Source organism: Anser cygnoides, chromosome 24, assembly GCF_040182565.1.
Source record: "Anser cygnoides isolate HZ-2024a breed goose chromosome 24, Taihu_goose_T2T_genome, whole genome shotgun sequence".
Taxonomy (NCBI): Eukaryota; Metazoa; Chordata; class Aves; order Anseriformes; family Anatidae; genus Anser; species Anser cygnoides.
The window spans coordinates 3,546,644-3,558,426 of record NC_089896.1 but is presented as its reverse complement, the minus strand read 5'-3'; the positions used below and the strand labels follow the sequence as shown (position 1 = coordinate 3,558,426).

Below are 11,783 nucleotides of genomic sequence, written 5' to 3'. Positions count from 1 at the left end.
GAGAGGGCACTGCAGGGTGGGATGCTGACGGGGAAGGGGGGGGTGCATGGGGGGGTAACCACGACACGGACACCAGAAATAGGAGGAAAATCCTTTATTGGGTCTCAGCCCCCTCTGCGCCAGCCCAGGCTCTGCCTGGCACGGGGTGGGGGGCTTGGGGTGGCAAACACCCCCCCCCAATGACTGTGGCCAAGTGTCCTCCCACTGCCCAGCTTCCTGGGCTCCTCCTGGTAAGCACAGGGGGGTCCCCAAGGCTGGGCTGGAGCTGGAGGGGCCCCCCCACCCCAGCTCCCCCTCGGAGGGGGGGGGGGACACAACCGCAGCCACCAACACCCCAGAAGCGTCCCCAGCCACGCTGGGGACATAGGGCAGGCCTGGGTGGCACGTCCCAGCCCCGGCCCCCCTACGCGCAGGGCTCGGAGGGGGGGGTCCTGCAGCCCCCCCGGGGCAGAGAGGACAGCTTTGCATAGTTGTGGTGCTGGGGGGGGGCCCCGCGGCCAGGCGGGAGGGTCCTGGCCAGGGACGGGGACGCGGCAGCGCCGGCCTCTTCTCTGCCTCCCCGGGGGGACGAGGAGAGCACGGCCCCGGCCTCAGATCCTAGGGCAGCGGACAGAGAAGGGCACGTAGAAAAAAAGGGCCTGGGGGGGGAAGGGGGAACACACACGGCCCCCCTGGAGCAGGGGGTGCCCCAGCGCCCACCCCGCAGCACCCACCCGGGGGGCAATGCCCCGGGGAAGGGGTGGTCCCGCACCCAGGAACTGGGGTGGATGGGAGCTGCTGCAGGGAAGGGATGGGGGGAACGGGGTTTTTGCTGCCATGCCCCCCCCCCCGGCTCCACGACCCCCCCCAGGACACGACACAGGCCCACCAGGGGCGGACACACGGACACCACCTCGCAGAGTTTAATGGGGGCAGCCGGAGCTACAAGTCTCACCCCACAGCACACAGCACGCACCCCCCTCCCCAAAACAGCACACAGAGGGCGGGGGGGGACACGGGGACCCCCCCTTTGTGTCCCCCCCCCCCATCCCCGGCAGCAACACAGAGGCACAGCAAAAGCACACAGCAAGGGCCTGGCTCTGCTCCTCCAACGGGCGCGGAGGGGCTGGGGGCACCGGGGGGCTGCTGGCGGGGGGGACACACTGGGGACACGGTGCCTGGGGCTGGGACCCCGCAGGCTGCGAAGGCACTGGGGTGCTGGAGCCAGGAGGAAAAGGGGACCCCAGAGCCAGCCCCGAGCAGTGGGCAGGGGACAATGGGGCAGGGGGTGCACCCATGGGACTGGGGGGCACCCGTGGGATGGGGGGGGCGCACGCTACTGGGTGCTCTCTAACCAGAGCCGCAGCTCCCATCCCAAAGAGGGGCTCACGGGGACAGGGGGCTGCACCCAACCTCCGCGGGGACGGAGGTGACCGGGGCTGGGGACACCCCCCCGGGGTGACAGGGCCGTGGCACTCAGCCGTGTCCCACCCGGGGCTCCGCGCCGGGAAGCGGGGGTGGCAGGGGACCCCCCCCGGCCTTCCAGCGGGTAAGCAGCCCCAGGAGAACAGCACACCAGCGGAGAAGCCCCCCCTGTCATGCAGGCCAGGAAAGAGGGAAGGAGCCCCTTTCCCCCCCCCCACCCCAAAAGGAGGGGCGAGGGAAGGGCGAAGCCGTGGGGGCGCGGGGGGCAGCCCCCACCCAGCACCCAGCACCTACTGGTTGTCCTCTCTGGCAGCGTGCAAGGAAAGAGAGACGGGGCACGGCCCCCCCGCGTTAGAAGCCCCAGAGGGGCTCAGCACCACGGTGGGTGGGCATGAGAAAGGGGGGCGAGGGGGGGGGAAGAGCACGGCCCCCCCTTGGCTCAGCCTCACGGGGCGGATTCGGGGGGCTCCGTGTTCCCTATGGGGTCGGAGGCAGGATGGGGCCAGGCAGCAGCGCACAGACAGGAGGCAGGACGGCCAGACACCGACAAGGAGATGGGTTTAATCCTTTCCCCACCCCCCCCCCAGCCCCAAAACTGTCCCCCCCCCAAGAAGGAGGGGACGGACGAACAGCCACGGGAGACAACACTCAGCGGCGAGACGGGACACGGCGAGACGGGACCCGGGGCCGCCCCGATTTATGGCTTCTAGGGGGGGCTTAGCCCAGGCACGTGGCGGCGTGACCCCCCCCGGGAGTACGGGGGGGGCGGGAGGGGGCTCGGGAGCCTTACAGCGTTTGGTAGGTGCTGTCCTTCGACTTGATGAACTTGATGATGAAGAAGACGACGGCCTGGACGCTCAGCACCAGCACGATGCCGCCGATGAAGCTGGCCGTGTCGAAGCCGGGGGGGTGAAACTCGGGGCTGCCGGTCAGCGGGGCGCTGGTGGTGCTGGTACCTGGGGGCAGGGGGAAGAGAGGGGGGGGCGTTATGGGTACCGCTGTCCCCCCCCCCAAGCCATCCCCAGCAAGGACGGGGAGGGGATTTGGGGGTCCGAGGGAGGAAAGGGAGGGATGTGCCCCCCCCCTCAGCCCCCTCCCGTGCCGGAGCAGCCCGCTGGCATCAATAATTCAGAGGGCAGCGGCTCCGGTTACGGTCGCAGCGAGCCCAGTGCACTCCAGATCCCGTTTCCTGGAAGAGGCTCCTCCGCTCCCAGCCCCTTCGCCTGCTGCCTGTCCTCCCCACGCCCCCCCCGGCAAGGAAAATCCGAGCTGCTGCTCGTCCTGGTGCCCCCCAGTTCCCTCACCCCGGTGCTCCCCAGTTCCCCCACCTCCTGTTTATCTGGGGGCTGCAGCGCGTTGGGGGACCCCCAGCCCCTTCCTGCCATCACTGCAGCACTGCTCAGGGTGAGAAGGGGGGGGGACAGGGACCGAGCTGTGACCATGGGGACAGGGCTGGCACCCCGTGGGCACAGGCACGGTTTAATCTCCATCAGTGCAACCCCAGGAGGGTGGCACCGCTCATCCCTCCCCAGGGGACACAAAGGGAAGCGGCCGGTCCCATCCCACCGGTGCCACCCCGGCCCCCCAGCCCCAACCCCACTCACGTGGCGAATGCGTCACTGGCTCCTTGCTAGGGGGCTGCGGGGGCTCTTTGGTGGGGGATTTCAGCGCTGCTGGAGGCGACAGAGAAAAGGGGGAAGATGGGGTGCCAAGTGACATCGCCTTGTGGGATTTCGACCCCCCCAGCAGCACCCCCAGCCCGAAGGCCGGGCTCCGCTGGGGGCGTGGGGTTACCTGGGCACAGGGCGGTAGTGTTGTAGAGCACGCACGTCCCCCGTGCTGCCGCCCCTCTCTGCACGCAGCTCCAGGTCTCTGCGGGAAAAGGGAGCAGGAGTTTCCCAAAGGGACCCTAGAGCACCCCATAAACCGGGTCCTGCCCTGGGCACGCGTCTCCCTGCGGCACCCGCACCCCGGCCACGTGGAGGGTTCTCAGAGCTGCCCCAAACCCAGGGTGGCCGGGAGCAGGGGGCACCAAAACCCCGCAGGGAGCAGCTGGGCTTAAAGCTGGAGGATGGAGCCGTGCTGGGCCAGGCGAGGTGGACCTTGACTGTGGAAAGCAGCCGGGGCCACGCACCCAAGGGTGCTGAGCTGGCTTTGACAGCTCAACAAGAGAGCGCAGCCGCCTGGCGTTGGGCTGGAGGCCTGGGGTAAGGTCTGGCTACGGGCACACGGGGTTGTGGGACCCCTAATGCTCGCCGCCCCCCCCCGAGGCTGAGCCCCCTCACCTGGCTCCTGGGGCGCGCCGCAGCCCACCCAGACGCAGGCGGAGCCGTTGGGCGAGGCGGTGCCGGCGGTGCATGTCTCGCAGGATCGCAGCTCGCCGCACTCTCCTGCAAAAACCAGGGATAAGAGCAGGGGGAGGGCCAGCACCCGTCCTGCAGGGACCTGCCTGTCCCCATCCCGCTGCTCCAAGGATCAACAGCCCCATCCTGTCGGGCTGCAGCCCCCCCGGAGAGGTGACACCCCCCACCCCATGGCCACCCTGGGTGTGTGGGGCTCACCCCATCACCCACAACCACGGCACAGCACAAGCCCATCCCCGCTCAGGATCTTTTTGGGGAAGTTTAAAAGCCACAAGGCAGCAGTACCGGCCTGGTTGCTCCCGACCTCGCATGCTCGGCACCTCCGTGCCCTGGTTGTCCCCCCCCCGGGTGCCCCCCGCTCCCCATCTCTCAGGCTCTGTGAGTCACTTGGGCGTTCGTGGCGCTGCTCCGCCAGCAGCTCTTCCCCCACACGCGCTCATCATTAATTTAACGTGATGACTGTCAGCGAGGGAGGCTGCAGCGGGCTCCGGGGAGCCGCGGCCGGGCCCTCCCTGCACCCAGCTCACGCATCCCACGCCCGCGACCGCGCTTGCACCATCCCGGGAAGGGGCCGGGAGCTGTTTTTCCCAGGGGAGAACCCGTTTGCAGACTTTTTGGGGGGACAAAGTGGGTGCTGGTGGCCTCCTGGGCCAGCCTCGTGCCGGGCTTTGCTGCGTCCCTACCCCATGGGCAGCGGTTTGCAGCGGGGGACACCCAGGCACACCAACTCCCTATGGGGTCTGCGGCCCCAACCCCAGGCTTCAAACAGCTTTTAGGGTCCTGCAGGCTGCCCGGGCCAGGCCTGGCTGCTCAAACTCCTCTTGACTGAGCCGAGAGGCCTCTTTCTTCTCCCCCAGTGCCCCCCGCAGCAAAAAGCAAAGCGGGCACCCGGTGGCACGAGGCTGGAAGTCGGATGCTGTGGACCCATTGCCATGGCTACGGCGTGGTGGGCACGGCGCTGGCCCCCTCCCTGCGGGGCTCGGAGACCCGCGGGGAACCAATGGGAAAGTAGGACTTTGTTCGCAGCGTTTCAGGCAGGTTTGTAATTTAAGTTATTTTTATCGCAGCAGGCACAGGAACAGACGTTTGAGCCCAACGACGTCGGCTCCCGCTCCTGCCGGCAGGTGTGGGGAGGGAAACCCGGGAGGGGGGCAGCGGGGCTGGCTGAGGTCGCCCCGTCCCGGTGTCCCGCGAGGCTCCCGTTCCTATAAGCAGTGGGAGGACGGGAGAAGGGGAGCAGCAGAAATTCTGGGGTTCCCATAATTCGAGCCTGGGGTTCCCATCATTTATGTTTGGGGTTCCCATAGCCCATGTTTGGGGTTCCCATAGCCCATGTTTGGGGTTGCGGGCACCCGGGCCAGGACGGCGAGGGCTTCGTGCTCCAACCCCGACTTCTTTCAGAGAGGGGCCTGCATGCTGCGCCCCGCACACGGACACCCCCCCACGCCCCCCACACCCCGGTGGTCCCGGCCCCAAACCGGTGCCAGCGGGGTCCCAGGGGTGCCATGGGCCGGGCTGCGGGGCAGGGGGTCCGGGGGGGGGGGGGGGGGGGGGGCTCCTGGCTTGTAGGGGGAACCCTTGTGAAACGCCACCCCGGAGTTAGGCTTGCCCTAAAGCACCGCGCCCCCCCCAGCACCCTCCCCCCCCGGGGCCGGTCCCTACCTGCGCGGCTGGCGGCGGGGCCCTGCGCGCACAGGAGCGCGCAAAGGAACGCGCAGAGGAGCGCGCAGCGCAGCGCCCCGGCGCACGGCGGGGCCATGGCACGGCCCGGCACGGCCCGGCACGGCTCGGCACGGCCCGGCACGGCTCGGCCCGGCGGGAGGTGCCAGCTGCGGAGCTCCCGGGAGAGCGGCGCGGAGCGGTGCCGCGGGCACATGCGCGCCCGCGGGAGGCGGCCCCGGCGGCGGGGGCGGGCAGGGGGCGGCCTCGCCTCGCCCCGCCCCGCCCCGGGGGGCCCGGCCCCTGCAGGGGGGGGGGCCCAGCCCCCAGGCTGCCCCCGCCTGCCCGTGGGAAAACCGCGGCTGCGGCCCCCCCCCCGCAGAACCGCAGGCTGCAGGTTGTGCTGCTCCCACTGCTCGCGCTGCATGCACTGCTCACACTACTCACACTGCTTACACTGATCGCACTGCATGGACTGCTTGCACTGCTCACACTACTCACACTGCTTACACTGATCGCGCTGCATGCACTGCTCACACGACTCACACTGCTTACACTGCTCGCACTGCTTGCACTGCTCACACTACTCACACTGCTTACACTGCTCGCACTGCATGGACTGCTTGCACTGCTCACACTACTCACATGGCTTGCACTGTTCACACTGCATGTACTGCGCATACTGATCTCACTGCATGCGCTGCACGCACTGCTCACAATACTCACTGCACAGACTGCTCACACTGCTCTCACTATTCGCTCTGCTCACACTGCACATGCTTCTCACACTGCTCACACTGCTCACACTGCTTACATTGCTCACACTGCTCACACTGCTCACACTGCACGCACGCCACACATGTTGCATGTACACTGTGCACACACGCACACGCCATGCACTGCACACGCACCGCACATGTTGCAGACACTGCCCGCACACTGCCCGCACACTGCGCACTGCGCACCCTGCTTACACATCTGTGTCTGTGTGCACGCTGCACGCACACTGCATGTTGAGCAGGCACTGCACACCCCACACACTGCGCTCACTGCATGCTGTGTGCACGCTGCATGCTGCTCGCCCTACGCACAGCACACGGCCCATGCATGCTGCGCACCGTGCATACACCGCGCACATACTGCGTGTGCTGTGTATAAGCTACACACGGCACGCACACACTGCACACACTGCACACACTGCACGCACTGCACACACTGCACACGCACACTGCACACGCACTGCACACACCACACACACGGCACACAGGACGCATCCCACACCACCACGAACTGCATACGCCGTATATACACTGCACACGCCAGATGTGGTGGTGGGGGATCCCTCTGGGGTCGCAGCACCGGGGGGGGGAACCCCCCCCCCCGGGGTTCAGGACTGCGAACAGCTCCTGCCGGGCCGAGCCCCCCCAATCTCCCCCTGACCGTCGGGGGTCTCCCCCCCCCCAAGCCCCCCCGCCGGGCGCTGTGCTCCGATGGGATGCTCGCAGCCGATCCCGGTGAGCTGAGGCACCCCCCCCGCCCCATGCCCCTGTAGGGTCTCGCCCGGGCCCCCCCGCGGGGCAAATCCTGCTCGGGGTGGGCCTAGGAGGGTCCCGGGGGTGCATCTCCTCCTCCTCCTCCTCTTCTTCTTCCTCCTTCTCCTCCTCCCTGCCAGCCGCCCTTCCCGCAACCCCGCGCCGGGCCAGCCCTTCCCGGCTCTCCCGGCGATGAATTAATTATTCAGGGCTAATGATTCCCGCGTGGGAAAGCCAGACGGAGCGCTCCGGCCCCGGAGCGAGGGGGGGGGTCCAAGCACCCCCAGCCACGCAGGGTGGGGGAGGATCCCTCTTCGCACCCCCGCGGCCGCCCCCACATCCCTTCCCCGAGCGGAGCCTCCCACGGCCGCCCCCACGTCCGTCCCACCCCCGAGGAGAACCCCCAAACCTCTGCAATGGGGGGGGGAATTTTTTTGGGGGGGGGCATTTGCAGGGCTCTGCATCACGGCCCTGCAAGGGCTTCGCAAGGACGTGGCGGGGGGAACCCGAGCCGTCGGGGGGGGCCTTTGGTGTGGGTCGGGGGGGGGGGGTGAATAAAGGGGGGCGGGCGTGGGCCGGGCTGGGGGTGTGTGTGTGTAGGGGGGGGGGCTGTTTTTATGAATGGGCAGCTCCAGCCCCGCTGCGATTACTATGCGGCGCGCGCGCGCCCGCGCTGCTTTGCGGGGCGCTGATTGGCTCCGGCGCGCTATTGACGTCACAGAGGGGGGAGCGGGGCTGCTTTGGGGGGGGGGGGGGGCGGCGGTGAGTCACCCCCCCCACCCCCCCGGAGGGCTTCGGTCGCTATAACTCGGCGGCGCCCATGGCAGCGGGCCCCCAGCCCGGGCTGCGGCCGAGCATCCCGGCAGGTGAGCGCCTGGCACCGGCCTTTGGGGAGGGGGGGCACAGGGATTTTTTTGGGGGGGGCACCGGGAATTTTGGGGGAGGCACCGGGAGTTTTTGGGGGAGGCAGCGGGGATTTTTGGGGGGGGCACAAGGAATTTTGGGGGGGCACCAAGGAAGGGGTGTGAGCTTGCTTGGGTGAAGTACCGTAAGGGGAGCAAGGTGCCCCCCCCACGCTGGGGCTGTGCTGCCCTCCCAGAGCATCCCTCCCAGCCCCCCCGGCAGGGGACCCCCCCGCTGGGATGCTGAAGGGGGTGGGCTGGACCCCGGGGTGGTGGGGCCGCCCCTTTCACCTGCTGCTGTTCATCCCCATAACATCGCCCCTCCTTTTTTTTTTTAAGGGTGGGGGGGACATTAGCTGGGGGGGCAGGACAGCGAGGCCAGACCCACTCCGAGTATTCACCCACCCAAACCGTGCCATGCACAGTCCCGTCCCCCCCCCCCCCCGGCAGCTAATGCAGGCAGGAGCGAGCGGGCTGAGCTCTCCGCTTTTATTTATTTATTTTTCCTCCTTCCTTTATCAATGCAAAAATTATTTATTTTTCCCCACAAAAGAAGAAAAACCAAAGCCAAACCAAAGCTCGTCTGGAAAAATGCCCTCTTTGGGCCAACGATGAGCGTGCCCCGAGCGTGCTGCTCCATCCCGCTCTGCCCGTGATCGTGGGGACGACTTTTTGGGGAAGCCCCGGGGGGGGGACACCCGGGTGCGCAGGGCTGGGTGGCACGGGGACGCACGGGGGTGCTGATGGGGTCCCCTCGCTTTCGGCTCCGGCAGGTCAGCCTCCGGCAGCATGATGGAGGACGGGCCTCGCAACTCCAGCGCGGGCCAGCGAGGCTGGTTCGCGGCCAGGAACGGGAGCGGCGGCTCCTTGGACCTGGAATCCGTGGTGCAGCCGCTGGCCTTGAACCCCTGGGACGTGGTGCTCTGCGTCTCCGGGACCATCATCTCCTGCGAGAACGCCGTGGTGGTGGTGGTCATCTTCTACACGCCGGCTTTCCGGGCTCCCATGTTCCTCCTCATCGGCAGCTTGGCCACGGCCGACCTCCTGGCGGGCCTGGGGCTCATCCTGCATTTCGCCTTCGTCTACTTCGTCCCGTCGGAGGCGGTCAGCCTGCTGACGGTGGGGCTCCTGGTCACCTCCTTCACGGCCAGCGTCAGCAGCCTGCTGGCCATCACCATCGACCGCTACCTGTCCCTCTACAACGCCCTGACCTACTACTCGGAGAGGACGGTCACCAGGACTTACATCATGCTGGTCCTGGCCTGGGGAGCCTCCGTCTGCTACGGGCTGCTGCCCGTCATGGGCTGGAACTGCCTGAAGGAGCCCTCGGCCTGCAGCGTCGTCAAGCCGCTGACCAAGAACCACCTCATCATCCTCTCCGTCTCCTTCTTCATGGTCTTCGCGGTGATGCTCCAGCTCTACGTGCAGATCTGCAGGATCGTCTGCCGGCACGCCCAGCAGATCGCCGTGCAGAGACACTTCCTGGCCAGCTCCCACTACGTCACCACGCGCAAAGGCATCGCCACGCTGGCCGTCATCCTGGGCACCTTCGCGTCCTGCTGGCTGCCCTTCGCCGTCTACTGCCTCCTGGGGGACTACAGCTACCCGGCCCTCTACACCTACGTCACGCTGCTCCCCGCCACCTACAACTCCATGCTCAACCCCGTCATCTACGCCTTCAGGAACCAGGAGATCCAGAAGGTGCTGTGGGCCGTGTGCTGCGGGTGCTTCTCCCCCACCATGCCTTTCCGCTCCAGGTCGCCCAGCGACGTCTGACGCGCCGCCCCCTCCCCGGCCCGGCTGCACGCCTTGCTTTTCTTCGGGGGTCTTTTATTTATTTATTTTATTTATTAATTTTTATTTTTTCCTCCTTTCTCGTCTCGCTCCTCCCCGCCGGAGGCACGCTGCTGCAGCTCGTCCCGGCCCTCCCCTTCTTGTGCACAACCCCCCCCCCCCGCCCTCTATTTTTCCACTTTTTGAATTTACAGAAGAAAAAAAAAAAAGCGTATTTTTTATCCACAGTATAATCTATATTTCTGTGCGCGCGAGAGAGATACGGGGGCAGATCCTCATATTTTCTTTAGAACTATTTACGACGCGTTATTTTTTTAAGGGGGGGGGGGCGACGCCAGAACCGTTCGCTCCCCTTTGCCTTTTTACAGCGTTATTTACCTCAGATAGTTAAAATATATTTTTTACATTTATTGGGGGGGGGGATGTAAGTGGGGGAAATCGCTTGCCAGAGAAGGAGGGACCCGGACCCACCCCCTTCTCCCAGCTGTCCATACATCTATTTATTTTTCGGGTAAATTATTTATTTTTGGGTAATTCCTCCCTGCCGGCCGGGCGCAGCGCTGGGGCTTGCTGCCCTCTAGTGCTCGCCGGCTTTGGGCGGGGGGGGGGCCACAGGGGCTCGGTGCCCCCCCCCCCAGCAGCCTCGGGGTGTCCCCTCAGAGCCCCCCCATCGCACCCGGGGCCGCCCCGCTGCCGGTTGCCCCCCCCCCAGCCGCTCACCAAAGCGTTTCTTTGCACTGGGATGGGATTTGCACATTTTTTTGGGGGGGTTTGGGGGGGGGGGGATGGATGCGAGGGGGCCCCTTGGGCGGGGAGGGGGGAATCCTCGCTGCGGTGTTGCACAGGGCACGGGGCTGGTTCTTGTTTACAGCCTTCGGGGGGGGGGAAATAAAAGTAATTTGTGATACGGTGACATGCGGCTGTGTGGTGTCGGCTGGGGGGGGGAGTGGGCTGGTGCCCCCCCCGTGCCCAGGCAGGGCCTTCTCCCCGCTTTGTCCCCCAACGTTCCCATTAAGAAATCCCAGTGACAGCGCCCCCCCCCCCCCCCAAAGCATCCTGATAGCGGGATCTCTTCCTGGGGGGGGGGCAACACGGGGGTCCCCAGCCTCAAAGCAGCTCCGGGGGGAGGGCAGGGGGGGGCCACGGCCGTGCAGCCCCCCCGGGGCAGAAATAACGCCCCAAACAGAGCGAGGGCTGATGATTCCCCCCCAGCTTGGTCAGGGGGGGTTGGCACGGGGGTGGCATGGGATTCCCAGGACCTGTGCTGGCACACGACTCGGGGTGCCCACCGGTGGTGGCCATAAGGCAGGGTTAATCACCGTGCGGTTAATTAGGGCAGCTCGCCCCCCCCCCCCCCAGGAACGGGGCCCTGCACCTCGTGCCCCTTGCTCTCGCCGCCCGGCACCGTCCCGGGGAGCTGCAGGTTTCCCCCAGGCCCCTGAGCAGCCCCAAACCTGCGGGATGTGGGGCGCTGGGGGGTGACATCCAGGCCGGGGGCTCAGCGGCCGGGGGCTGTTTTGGCAGCCCCCCCCCGTCCCTGGCCCGGCTTCACCTCGGGCTCGGAGACCTCGGCGGCCCGGGGGCTGGCGCTGAAGGAAACGAAGATTTCCTTCCTCGTCGCGGCCCTCGCCGGACACCGACGGGCTGAGCGTGGGGACGGGGAGGTGGCAGCAAGCATTGAGCGGGGACAGGGTTGGGGACAGGGGCTGGGGCAGCTGGAGAGGGTCTCTGGCTCTCCAGGGGCTGTGCTCAGCCCTGGGGACGGGGCTGGGGAATTTGGGGCTCCCCTTGTGCTCTCTGAGGTTAAACCAGGGGGAAAGGAGCAAAGCTCAGGTGTTGGAGATGCCCGGGGCACCCTTGGGGTGGGCCACGGACTCCTCCGTCCCTTTTTTGGGGGGATTGTTCCCAAACCCACCTCCCCTGGTGGTGAAGGACCACGCAGTTCCCAGCCGCGGCTTACTCACGGGCGGTTTCTACCCATTTATTCCTGTGTCACCGTCACCCGGCAGCTTACACGGCTCTTCTCTGCCTCGTGCTCGCCCTGCTGACGTCTTCGGAGGGAGCGACGCGGCCCCTCCACCCTCCCCGCGGCGGGGAACCCTGCTGGTCCCTCCTGCCACCTCCCCTGG

At 67.0% G+C, this 11,783-nt stretch overlaps 2 protein-coding genes across 5 annotated transcripts; one reads left to right on the top strand and one right to left on the bottom strand.

Annotated features, from left to right (window-relative positions):
- Positions 1–79: 79 nt before the first annotated feature.
- CD164L2 (CD164 molecule like 2) lies at positions 80–5,677 on the bottom strand. Of its 3 annotated transcripts, none has more exons than XM_066982535.1 (6): positions 5,430–5,674; positions 3,690–3,794; positions 3,199–3,276; positions 3,009–3,077; positions 2,195–2,360; positions 80–597 (listed from the first exon to the last, which is right to left on the bottom strand). In XM_066982535.1, exons 1-6 carry the CDS (start codon positions 5,641–5,643, stop codon positions 591–593), a joined length of 639 nt encoding a protein of 212 aa, XP_066838636.1. In that variant the 5' UTR covers positions 5,644–5,674; the 3' UTR covers positions 80–590. The 3 variants fall into 3 exon arrangements, with proteins under 3 accessions (XP_066838636.1, XP_066838635.1, XP_066838634.1); XM_066982534.1 differs by lacking the exon at positions 80–597 and adding an exon at positions 887–1,710 and having other exon boundaries at positions 3,009–3,074; positions 5,430–5,677; XM_066982533.1 differs by lacking the exon at positions 80–597 and adding an exon at positions 887–1,710 and having other exon boundaries at positions 5,430–5,675.
- Positions 4,713–9,795, top strand: GPR3 (G protein-coupled receptor 3). Of its 2 annotated transcripts, none has more exons than XM_066982532.1 (2): positions 4,713–4,805; positions 8,634–9,795. In XM_066982532.1, exon 2 carries the CDS (start codon positions 8,650–8,652, stop codon positions 9,634–9,636), a length of 987 nt encoding a protein of 328 aa, XP_066838633.1. In that variant the 5' UTR covers positions 4,713–4,805; positions 8,634–8,649; the 3' UTR covers positions 9,637–9,795. The 2 variants fall into 2 exon arrangements, with proteins under 2 accessions (XP_066838633.1, XP_066838632.1); XM_066982531.1 differs by lacking the exon at positions 4,713–4,805 and adding an exon at positions 7,718–7,824.
- The last annotated feature ends 1,988 nt before the right edge of the window (positions 9,796–11,783 follow it).